General features: G+C 40.6%; 1 protein-coding gene across 1 annotated transcript in view; it reads right to left on the bottom strand.

Moving 5' to 3' along the window:
- The window catches only part of LOC140909538 (metastasis-associated protein MTA1-like), a 45,058-nt gene that overhangs the window by 22,437 nt on the left and 10,121 nt on the right, over nucleotides 1-12,500 (bottom strand). The window contains exon 2 of the mRNA XM_073339061.1: nucleotides 4,477-4,634. Coding sequence (XP_073195162.1) covers nucleotides 4,477-4,634 — 158 coding nt within the window. The remainder of the gene's footprint in view (nucleotides 1-4,476; nucleotides 4,635-12,500) is intronic.

Here is a 12,500-nt window from a genome sequence, read left to right as displayed (position 1 = left end):
CGTAATGAGCGGTTGTAAAACAACTAGAGCTTTCAAAAGAATGCTTGTTCCAGGCACTGTGCAGAAATACTTTTTCAAGAATCAGGCTTTTATTTACGTTTTTTCCAGAGATTTTAAATTAATATCTTATGCGGTTTATTTCACAGTAGGGAACTACAATTCCTTTTTCATTCAAAAAGGTCAAGAATAAGTAATACTACAAAAGTATTAACTATGGCAAAGCTATCACAGAACAGTGTCATACTCCCAAAGCGAACTTTCTTGAAATTTCACCAGTGTTTCTTACCATTTTAAGCACTGCCTTGATCCTGCAATTAACTCCATTTATTACTTAATAGTTACATTCTGACCCCATAAAACCTATTTTATTAATCCTTTTATTATTGAGTGTGGGCAGGATAATTGCTAATATCTTTCTCCAACTTTTTCATTTGGACGGACTAGACAAAATCAGAGTAGGATTAAGTAGGATGTGGGTGGACTCCTGTGCACACACAGACCCACTGGAGTTAATGGGGCTTCTGACAGGCAGAGGGGTTTGCCCATGTAGGAGCAATAGCAAAACTGGAGCCTTACAGGCTTAGCAGGATAGAGTCATTGAACATTGCCACAGGGAGATGTGAATTTCGCATACCTGGATTAGCAGGGACCTCTGCGCGGCATGGCTGATTCCCCCGGAGAACATACAGATCATTCTACCAATAGGGTATCTTGGGGCTCCCATCTCCAAGAAGTTTTTGTTACATCCACAGCTCCTACGAAACTTGTTGGCAGATACATGATCTGGGGGGGATGCACTACAGTCCAATTCAGCAGTCCCTGCCTGTTCCGCAAAGCGCTTAGGAACATGCTGACCTTTAGGCTGGACCTAAGCCTTGAGTTTCTTGTATTACTCTCTCTATGCTGCATATTTAGCCCTGCACTATGCTGAACTACCAATATCTGAAAGCTGTCATAGGGAAATATGCAAAGAAAACCACTTACAGTAATACACCTTTTAACTCTACTGGAATATGAGTAAGGAGGAGTTTTCAAATACATAGAGAGGGAAAAGGATAAATATTTTGTTCTAAAGAGGGACAGAAAACATGTATGCATATCTTCTCCTTAATAACAGGATGACAAGGAAATTGAAGGGGGAAATAAGAAAAGAGAACAGTGTCACGAATCTTTGGTTGGTAAAATTAAATAAATAAATTGAACCAGCAACTGATTTTCTTCAACATTCATAATATTAAGTGTTACAACATCAAACATGATTATAGCAGGATATTCTCTAGCTAAAGGTCTGGCAACAAACTCCCTACTTTATATTTTATGGGGAAATAAACTCAGCCTTAAACAGTTGAAAATAGGCAGATAAAAAGTGATTTTAAAGTTACAGCAGAATGACAGCAATTTTGCACTTCTGTGAATCAAACTTTTTTTAAAAATTCAATTTTGCAAACGGGTAGCCAATATCACAAGCATATCTCCCTTGTTGTGTTTTGCAGGAAAGAAACATGTAATAAAATAACCAACACCCTAATTCAGCAAGGTGCTTAACCCATGTGTCTGACTTCAACACAAGTCATCACACTAACTTCAATGAGATGATCCATGGACTGAAAGTTTGGCAAGTACTTAAGTACCTTGCTGAACTGGGGACTCACTCTCTAATGTTTGAAGGAAACATGGGGTTTTTTCATGACATGGCAAGACTGGATTTATCCCTACATGACCTAAACTGCCACATATCCCCCTTCTTCATGTTCCTCCCCATGCTCACATTAAAGGAGCTTGCAAGTGCAATATCTACAATGCACCCAAGGGTAAGTCTACAATGCAAAAAAAGGAGTGTTCTTAACTCGTTAATCTAGCTAACTCAGGTTAAAATATCAGCAAAGATGCTGCAACTCAGCTTTTAACTCAGATTAGCAGCTTGCGTTCAAGCCTATAGGGCAGCCTGCAGTTGAACTCAAACTGCTAACCTGAGTTAAAATCGGAGTTACCGTGTCTTCACTGCTATTTTAACCCAAGTTAACTAATATGGGTTAGCTAACCAGAGTTCAGAACTCACGCTTTTTTGCAGTGTAGACATACCCCCATGGCTGCTGTTGACTGCTTGAGCTTTTGTCACTAGAAACTTCTGTATCAGGCTGGTTGCTGCTCCACCCTCTCTCTGCTTTGCTAGGTGCTGGGCGGCCAGAGAAGTTCCGCGCACCTCCTCCGCCCCACGGGCCAGCTCCGCAACTCCCATTGGCCGGGAACCGCGATCAATAGGAGCTGCAGGGGCAGTGCCTGTGGGCATGAAGGCAGCACTCACGACGCAAAGCCGCCCAGCCGCCCATGCACCTACAGGCCACAGGGACCTTGTGGCTGCTTCCTTGGAGCACCATAAGCACTGCTAGGACCCTGTAAGTGCTCCTGCACCCCAATCCCTGCCCCAGCCCTGAGCCCCCCTACTGCACCCCAAATCCCTCATCCCCAGCCCCACCCCAGAGCCCAAACCCCCAGCCAGAGCCCTCACCCCCCCCACACCCCAACCCCCTGGCCCAGCCTGGAACCCCCTCCTGCACCCCAAAACCCTGATCCCCAGCCCCACCCCAGAGGCCTCATCCCCCCACATCCCAATCCCCTTCCCCACCCCAGTGAAAATGAGTGAGAGTGGGGAACATTGAGCAATGGAGGGAGGGGGGATTGAGGGCGTGGGGCGGGGCCTTGGAGACAGGGCAGGGCATGGATGGGGCTTCAGAAAAGGGGCAAGGCATGTGGCAGGGCAGGGCTGTTTGGTTTTGTTTGATTAGAAAGTTGGCAACCCTATTTCCTGATGATGGCTAATGGAGTTTTGGGAGATGAATGCTAACGGAGCGGTATTACCTACTGCACAGTATACTACAAATGCAAAATGCAGGTGTATACACACGTGTAAACACTCAGAGTAATCTGTTACCATACATAACACTTAGAGCCTGTCTGTACTGGGGATGTTTGTGTGGGTGCTGATGCACCGCCAACCCCACAACATAGACGCACTGCACTGGTTTTACACAGGTCTTGCATCCATGAGACTACTCCTGGTTTCAGAGCATCTTAGTTGGGATTTAGGAGTGTGTAAGATAATCAAGATCTGACTTGTATTGTGTTCCCTGTATAAAGAAGGAAAGTCTATTTCTTTAAACCTTCACTGATTTGCAGAAAGGTGCTGGATCCACAGCCCTAGGGATTAAATCCCTGTCATCCACATAATGGGTACAGCATGGGCAGTCTAAAGGCTCAATATCCCATTATCAACTCCCTCAGCCATCCAGTCCCCCCTTTAATTTTTGTCAATTAATTTCAATGTATTAATTGATTTTCTGAAATATGGGTACATTGTATTGTAAAAGTGGTTCTACCAGATAGAAAAGAGCAACTACAAACTGGAATATCTCAGCATATCCATGGAATGTGCATCTGCACACATGAAGTGGGTGAGGCGACATCTTTTACTGAACCAACTTCTGTTAGAGGAGACAAGCATTTGAATGTGTGCAGAGCTTGTTTTCAGGACCTAAGGTTGGTCCAATAAAAGAAATTATTACCTCACCCACCTGGGGTCTCTCATATCCTGGAACACCATTGCTACAACGACATGGAAAACAATATACACACACATATAGAAATAAACATATAAAATTAACCTGCATTGATTTCACAACTTGAAAATTTTGTCTACCCATAGAACTTTCCAGTCTTGAGAAAAAGTCGAGGAATTGCACGGCAGTCAGTGTACTGATAGCATTTGCTATAATATATCCTACTGCTTTAAATAAGGGTGAGATATGAAAGGCTTTCAATAACAGTCTGAGCAAGGACGGTTTGTGGACCAGGCTGTGATCCCTTGCTTCAATACAAAGTTAAATCAAACAATGGCCAGAGTTGAATTAGCTTCAGAAAGCTCGTCTATGAAAGCTCCCTTTCAGTACAAGCAAAAACCCATCAATGTCGCCCATTAACCACTAAATGAAAGAATGTAAAAGACAGCTGTCTTACCAATTGCTTTCTGATGGCAAACGAAAATTTCTGTGCTGAGAAAAAGGTTGTCAGCTATATTTTTCCCCTCAGTTTCCGGGACATGTTGCATAATATATGCAGTATGAATCTGTTCAGTGTCTTTTCTAATATAAACACACAAAAATGTATTGAACAATTCATAATGGATTCCATGTTGTTTTATGTTTCTTTAAATATCATTGTGTGATCCACTGATGCTTACGATTAACTGGACCTCAATCTTGCAACAGATAAATTGCCCCACTGTTTTCAATGGGACAACTCATGTGCATAAGAGATGTAGGATCAGGTGCCTGGTTTTGATGTGGCGCTGTTCTCCTCTGTAATGCTAAATCCAGAGTAATGGTTATGAAAACTGTTTATTCAAACACTAGATTTTCATGGACTAGTAACATGAACACATTGTAACTCTTTCTCCCACTTTTATTTCCCTCATCTTACCTGGTCTCTTCTGTAGCTATAAAGTAATCATCACTGGGCGCATCTAGCCAGTTTTGCCTCTGTCTCTTGATCACTGGAATGGTGCTTGGCTTAATGGCACTCCTGTCAACTTGCAAGGCCTTACCGTTGGTAGTCATGTGTGAATGGGAAGTAGTATGCTGAAATGATAATGAAAAAGGAAAAATATTTTCTACAGAATTACGGTGTCAATGCAGTACTACTGTTTCTGTAAACGATAATGCACAGTCATCCTCAAATATAAGTAGTTTTCCTCTACAGGTACAGAAAGCAGCCCACACTTACCAGAACAGTGAAGTTTAAAAATAAAGCCCTTTAAATAGTAAAATAATTATAATACTAATAAAATCATATTTTGCTTTTATAGAGAGTCTTTCACTTGTAGATCTGAAAGCATTCTGCAAAGAGTTACGTCCAATTTACATTTGATAAACCGAGGCACAGGGAGGTGACATGAATTGTCTGAGGTTACACAACAGGTCAGTCTTGGGGCTGGAAATAGAACTGCATCCCAACCCAGTGTTCTAGCCACCAGAACACACTACCTATTTTTAGGCCCTAACTCCAGTTATTGCTCCCAAATTTAAACAAACACACTACCCAATTGTAGGGTCCTCATTTTAACTTTCTCTTTAAATAAACCCCCAAGACCCTGCATTTACTGAATCATGAGGGGGAAAAAAAACCCAGAAAGCCAAAGGACCCGACCCAGTCCTTCACCAGCCTGGGAGCAGGAGCAGGTTCAATGTTGATGTTACTTTTGTGGGTCAATTATTTTGAGTTCATTCAGTATTCATTACCTACTAGAACTGACTGCAACCCTTTTGCCTACAATTTAATATATATTGTATTGTTCATAATACAATACACTGACTTGAGCTGAAGATTGTAGTGAAAAATCAATGTCCCATAGGATGAAAAAATAATTGGTACTGGGGACAGAATGCCGGAAGCTGCAAGCTGTGGGTCCCATTGCCTTTAGAAACCTGTGATGGTAGAGGGGGAAAATAAAATTTTCTCTGGAGCGTAACTTGTAAATCACATTGTGAAAGAATGTCAATAGAAAAGGAACCTGTAAATGGTGAAAACTGGATTGCTGTTTACTAGATAGTCAAGTACAGAGAGGAAGCAGGAATAATGCTGTATCTGAAATTCAGTAATGTCCTTATTTGACTACTTAAATTAAATAGCCAAGATTTAAAAACATATCTATGCTGTGCCCAGCACCATGGTATCTAATGGCCAAATTGTTAGAAGTTTTCAATACCCACAATCAAAGACCAGATTTTCAAAACAGCTCAGCTCTTACTAGGCACCAAAATAAATTACCAGATTTTCAAAAGAGCTCAGCATGTCTGGAACTCATCAAGGTTTCTTTGGTAATCACTGTAGAAATAATAAAGGCATTCCTCCCATGCCTGTAATTACTGCTAATAATTTTTAAATGGACCAACCCTGCAAACCCTTCCTTATGTGAGTGTTTCTTACGTACAGAAGCAGGCCATTTGACCTTGTGCAAGGAAGGGCTGGATGAGTGAAGATTTGCAAGGTACAGCTCATAAATTGCTCAATATATCATAGTGATGCCAGTGTATTAGACCCCCCAAAAGAATAATTTGTCAGGGTCAGAAGACCATAACATTGTCATAAAATAAACTTCCAAAATAACCTTTTTTGTTTAAAATGAACAAGGGCTATACCAGTTCACTATGAGTCCTACATTCATATTTGATTTACTGCACTCAAATTATGTCACACCTCTGGGCCTGCCCAGGACAAAATGTATGACAAAGACTCAAATGAAAGGACTGAAAATGTTATTCCTGCAGGAAAAAATTAAGATTCCTGTGAGATTCATTCTTTTAGCGTAACTATTTCTGTGACTTAGCTTAACAATTCTTCATTTCTGATGTAAATAATTTTCAACAATAAAAGTGAGGAGATGCCACATTTGTGTGGAACGTAGATAGCTTTGGGACTAAAATGAGTGATGTCCCTCATAATGAGGGACGACAGAGAGGTAGGTGTTATTGCAGGCAGCACAGGTGTTGCCACCTATGTTGAGGTTGCCAACACTTCCCATGATAAGGCCCCATTTTCAATTGCTCAGAACTGTGCCAAACTTTAACCATAAACATGAAAATTCTCCCTGTCAAGTGTCTGTCTCAAGCTGAATTATATTGGAAAATTTCAGCAAAAATGTTTGACGTTCCTCAGAACGAGGTTAAAGAAAAATACGTTGTTTTGCCCATGTTAAAAAAATTCTTACAACCATTTGAGAGACTTTCAATTCAGTGCACAGAATGGATGGTGTTCTGGGAATGATGAGGGATGCGTAGTGGAAGGAGACTGTTGTCTGTAGGGCCTCTACCTTATTTGTTACAAAAAGTTGGAAAGTGTATAGTGAATGAGGCAGGGGATTGCAGGAAGAGAAAAAATGGTTTAGTGTTTTAGGCAGTTGATTGATGCCCTAGAGAAATTGATTCTATTTCGCTCTCTGCCACAGAGTACTTACGTAATGCAAGGTAAGCCACTTAAACCAAACTTTGTACAGGTGTCCACTAACTGTTAGTTTCTCATTTTCTGGATGCTCAACTTGAGACCTAGGGTCTGAGCACTCATAGCTACTACTGATGTCAATGGGAGCTGTGGTCCAAACATACAAAGGGTTATACAATTCTAAATTTTCTGTAATATCAGTCCTTAGGCATCTCAGACTGGGCATCCAAAACCAAGAGACACTTTTGTGATTAATGTTTGCATGTCTCATCTCCCCCTCTATAGAATGGGAATAATACTGTGACAGGTTCCCCCTGGGTTGCCACCTGGAACTGGGATACCACTGAGCCCTCTGACCCACCAGCCTGGGCTCCCTCTCACATTGTGGGGCTGCTGTGCCAAGCTGCAGACCTGCTCCCAGTCCCACACTTCCACCAGCATTTACACCAGTAGGGACACACCCAGCTGCAGTTACACGCAAGCTCTCTGACTAGCCTCTGAACAAACCAACAGAGAGGCTACAGCCAAAATAACCACCAGCTTTCCAGCCTAGGACCCCACCCCCCATGGGAGTATAAACACAAAATTATACTGTCTTGCACTGCACAGGGTAAGCTCATAGAGTTCACCCTCCTCCCCAATGTGGAGAGGAATATGTAACAATCTTTGCCCCTTGAGCTACGATTTGCCATGCAGGTCACACAAATTGTCTGGTTTAGATAAAACAAAAACAAAGTTTATTAACTACAAAAGACAGTTTTAAGTGATAAGTGATAGCAAACAGATCAAAGTAGATTACCTAGTAAATAAACAAAAACACAAATTAAGCTTAAGATCCTAGAAACATAGGATATGAATTAGCAAATTCTCATCCTGGCTGATGATCTAAGCAGGCTGGCAGATTCTCAAGATAAGCTGCATTTGCTTTACAGCTTGGAATCCCAAATTTCATACACAGGCTAGAAATCCCTTTAGCCTGGATCCAGCACTTCCCCCAGTTCAGTCTTTGGTCCTCATGTGCTGCCTGGAGTCTTCTTGTGTGGGGATTGAAGAACAACCAATGAGGACACTCCCTGCCTTATATAGCTTTAGTTTTCAAGTACATAAAAGGTGGTTACAAGGAGGAGGGAGAAAAACTGTTCTTCTTAATCTCTGAGAAGAAGACAAGAAGCAGTGGGCTTAAATTGAAGCAAGGGAGGTTTAGGTTGGACATTAGAAAAAACTTCCTGTCAGCACTGGAATAAATTGCCTATGGAGGTTGTGGAATCTCCATCCTTGGAGATTTTTAAGAGCAGGTTAGACAAACTCTGGTCAGGGATGATCTAGTCCTGCCATGAATGCAGGGGACTGGACTAGATGACCTCTTAAGGTCCCTTCCAGTCCTATGATTCTACAATTGGAACCCTTTCTCCCAAACTCAGTTTGTGGAAAAAACCCTGACATCCTAAGATGGAGTCCATTGTCATGTGGTCTGGTTACATATCCTTTCTGAGTCATAGCAGCCATTACTTACGGGCTGTCTGGAATGTTCCCAGGCAGGCTCACCAGGTGGGAGATAAGCTTCTCTTAAGGCCTATTGTTTTTCCTAATGGCCCATTACCATGAATAGGCCCTTCCCAGACAGATATATAGACTGGAAAGCATGTTGCCTAGTGGGCATTGCCAGGTGTGAAATACAGATACATAGTCAATATTCATAACTTCAGATACAAAAATGATACATGTATACAAATAGGATAATCATATTCAGCAAATCATAATTTTTCCAATGACACCTTACATGACCCATCTTGGACAAAATGCATCATAATTATGCCATAATCATATCATATAATAATATCACTATGAAGAATATGGGGTGCAGTGTCACAAATATCATTTTATCTGCAGGGGAGTTGTGAATATTAATTCATTAATGTTTGTGAAGCACTCAGATACGCTAGTGATGAACATCATAGAAAAACTCATGAGGAAAATAATTCCGTATTCAGAGCAAGATTTGAATAGTGTATGGTATATAAGCCACAGAGACACATTGAACAATTAGGATAAAAATATTCGACAGTTGCTCATTCAGTGAGCACTGTGCATTCTGTGCACTGAATGAGGAAGGGGTCCTGTGTGAAAAATAGAATGTGAGCATGTAATTAAAGATTATTATTATGCCTATGCATAAGGAGGCCAAATTAAGGTCACAAAGGCTACCTTAATTCCAGCTTTTGCGTACTTGACTTTGGAACCTTAATAATGTTCTTTTAATGTAGCTGTTTTGTATGTAATTCTGTATATGCTAAAGAATAATAACAGTATGAATTTACAATTTCCATATAGTAAATTTATACTAGGAATATAGAAAACACCTTACTAGATCAGACATAATGTCCATCTAGTCCAGTTTCCTTTTACAATGGTCTGTATTAGATGACTTAAAGGAAGGTACAAGGAACCCAAAGGGAAGGTCTCTGTCTAATCTCAGTTCTATTTTTGCTGCAAAATATCCAACAAGAATGCTAAATTGTTGCTTGTGCTTTCTGGGTACACTCACTGATAACTGATGCTCTGAAGCAACATGAAAAGTCATCCGGCCATTTTACAGCCTGCTCCAAATGGATGGAGATCAAGTCCAGGCTCAAGCTGAATAAATGCACTGATGCAAAAAAAACAGTGCATTATTAATGTAAAAACCCAGCACTGAAAGAATGTGCTGGAGCCTCTGATCTCAATTACTCTCTTTCTTACAAAGCATCATTTGGCTTTCTGGGGCTCGCTGGATAAGTTGTTCATGGAACATAATGGTGATTTCCTCGTCTTGGTAGAGCTCCTTGGAAAATATGACGATGTCATGCGTGAGCACCTACATCAAGTAATTCATAAAGATGCTATGGACCATTACTGTGGCAAAATAATTCAAAATGAATTGATTGACCTTATGGCAAGGAAGGTGCTTGATAACATATTGCCGCAGCTCAGAAAAGCGAAGTACTATGCTGTAATAATGGATTGCACTCCCAACATTAGTGTCACAGTGAAAAGATGTAATTTACAGTAAGATGTGTTGACAATAAGGAAGGCTGTATCCAAGTTAAGGATATGTTTCTGGTCTATGGACAACTCTACTGGAAAAGGCCTAACTGAACTATTTATGAACTTTTTGAATGAGAGTAAAATAAAACTTCAGAACTGCCATGGCCACGGCTACAACAATGGCATGAATATGAAAGGAAGAAACAGCTGTGTTCAGGCAAGGATCCTTGTGCTGAATCTATGAGCTTTCTTCATGCCTTGTGGCTGCCATTCCCTCAACCTATTTGTGTCAGATGCAGTGTCATCTTCTTTAGATTCAGCGTCTCTCTTTGGAGTACTGCAAAGGATAAACATCATGTTTTCAACATCAACTATCAGGTGGAAGATCCTCACAGAAAATGTTACTAATCTGACCATGGAGCCACTAAGTGACACTCACTGCAAGAGCTGTATTGACCGCGTTAGGCCAGCGAGGTACCAAGTGACTGAGGTTTATGGCACTCTGGTGGAACTGGTGCAGTTCAGTAAAGCCGAGGCCAGAATCTGACACAAAGTGCAGTCTGGCAAACCAGATCACTGATTTCAAATTTCTGGTCTCAATTGTGGTTTGGCATGATATCCTGTTACAAGTAAATGTTATAAGCAAGGCATGACAAACTCAGTCGATGGACATCGCAACCACTCTACTTTGATGAGAAGCTGCCTTGATTTCGTTGTGGCCTACCGAGACATTGGATTTGAAGATGCCATCACTGCTGCAAGAGAAATGGCAGAAAACTTAGGAGCTGAGCCGGTCTTCAAGGAAACTCATATTCATTGGAAGAAGAGAGAGTTTGGATACCAGGGCAGAGATGAGGTGATGGGAAGCTCAGAAGAAAAATTCAAGAGTTTTTTTGCTTGCTTGACACAGCGCGAGTGTCCCTCAAAGAATAAGAAGCACCACGGAAAGACCTGGGGTTTTTTGTATGACCTCAGTAAGTAGCCAGTGGAAAGGAAAACACTCTTAACAATTGTACAGACCTTCACCAGATGCTGACACATGGGGAATGTTCGGACGTCAGTGATAAAGACCTCTATGTCGAAATGGACAACATCCATCACAATCTGCAGTATGGGAAGAACTCTCCATGCCCAGTTCTCCAATTCATTCATGATACAGAGCTGAAGGACCCTTTTTCTAATGTGTGGATAGCTTTGAGGATTCTGCTTCACAGTCATGAAGTGGTGAGATCAGCTTTTTGAAGTTCAGGCTCATTGAAACGTATTTTCGATTGACAATGGCCGAGGAGAGACTGACATCACTTGCTATTTTATTACTTGAAAATGCCAGTCGTCAGTCTTTGGATCTCTCTGACACTGTACTTCAGTTCACGAGGGCAAAGCTGAGAAAAGTAACCTTTTGAACTAAAAGACTAGGATTAACATTATAAGACTGTTGCCTTTATTTAACACTGGTCCACCTGATGTTGGTGTACAGTTCAATTTCTTGATGTTAGTACATTTCAGTTCTTAAAATTACAAAGTTTCTATAAGCTTAGAGGAAATGAAATTTTGTATTTGCTTATATATAACATGAATAAATACAGATTTACAGATCTTCGCATGCAAATTTATCATCTTATATGACAGGGATAAATAATGCATGCAAATTGTGCATAAAAGTTGTGAAATGGGTTACAAATGCAATCAACAGTAAGGTATTCAAAAGTTTAACAAACAGAGGAACTGAAGATGTTCCTCACCTGGGGTGTCATTTGGTCTAGGGCCGGACCTGACCTGACCTGAAGCATAAGGGTTTGAAACCCTTCCAAGTTTGCTTTTTTTTTTTTATCCTTATTGATGTAACTCTGGGTGTACTCTTTATCCATATAAATATCTAATCCTTTCTTGAAACCATCTTGGCCCCAGTTATATCATGTGACAATGAGTTTCACGGACTAATTGTGATTTGTCGAAAAAAGTCTTTCCATGTCTCTGAAAAAAGTCTTTTCATGTCTTATAAATTTCATTACCTGTTTCTGAACCCCCTGTTATTTCTACTCTATAATTTTTGATCAGGACTAAATACATTATTCCAGGTGAGAGTATAAGACTGTCACATGATATTTTCAGTGTTATTTTCCATCCCATTCCTGATGCATAGTAATGTTTACAGTTTTCTCCCCTTTATTTTCACTACTGCTTTCATAACCTTGAAAGAGTAAACTACAATGTGCTTAAGGAGAGATTATCATTCCTAATGCTGTAAACTCCATAATATTTTGAATTTCTAATTAACCAGGAGAATTGTAATCCTTTCAATGACCAGAATAGTTCAGTTCTTCCAATAAAAGATATTTGCCTTTAGATATAAAAACAATATTTAATACCATTTCACAGTGTATTAATATCAATCCACAGAACAAACAGCCCTTTCCATGCAAAGCTTTTATGTTAAATACTACAGACATCTTTTTATTCACTGCAGTACACAATTGCAACAA

The sequence above is a fragment of the Lepidochelys kempii genome, chromosome 3 (assembly GCF_965140265.1).
Source record: "Lepidochelys kempii isolate rLepKem1 chromosome 3, rLepKem1.hap2, whole genome shotgun sequence".
Lineage (NCBI taxonomy): Eukaryota > Metazoa > Chordata > Testudines > Cheloniidae > Lepidochelys > Lepidochelys kempii.
Note: the sequence above shows the minus strand (reverse complement) of the source record. Positions and strands in the feature narration are given on the sequence as shown.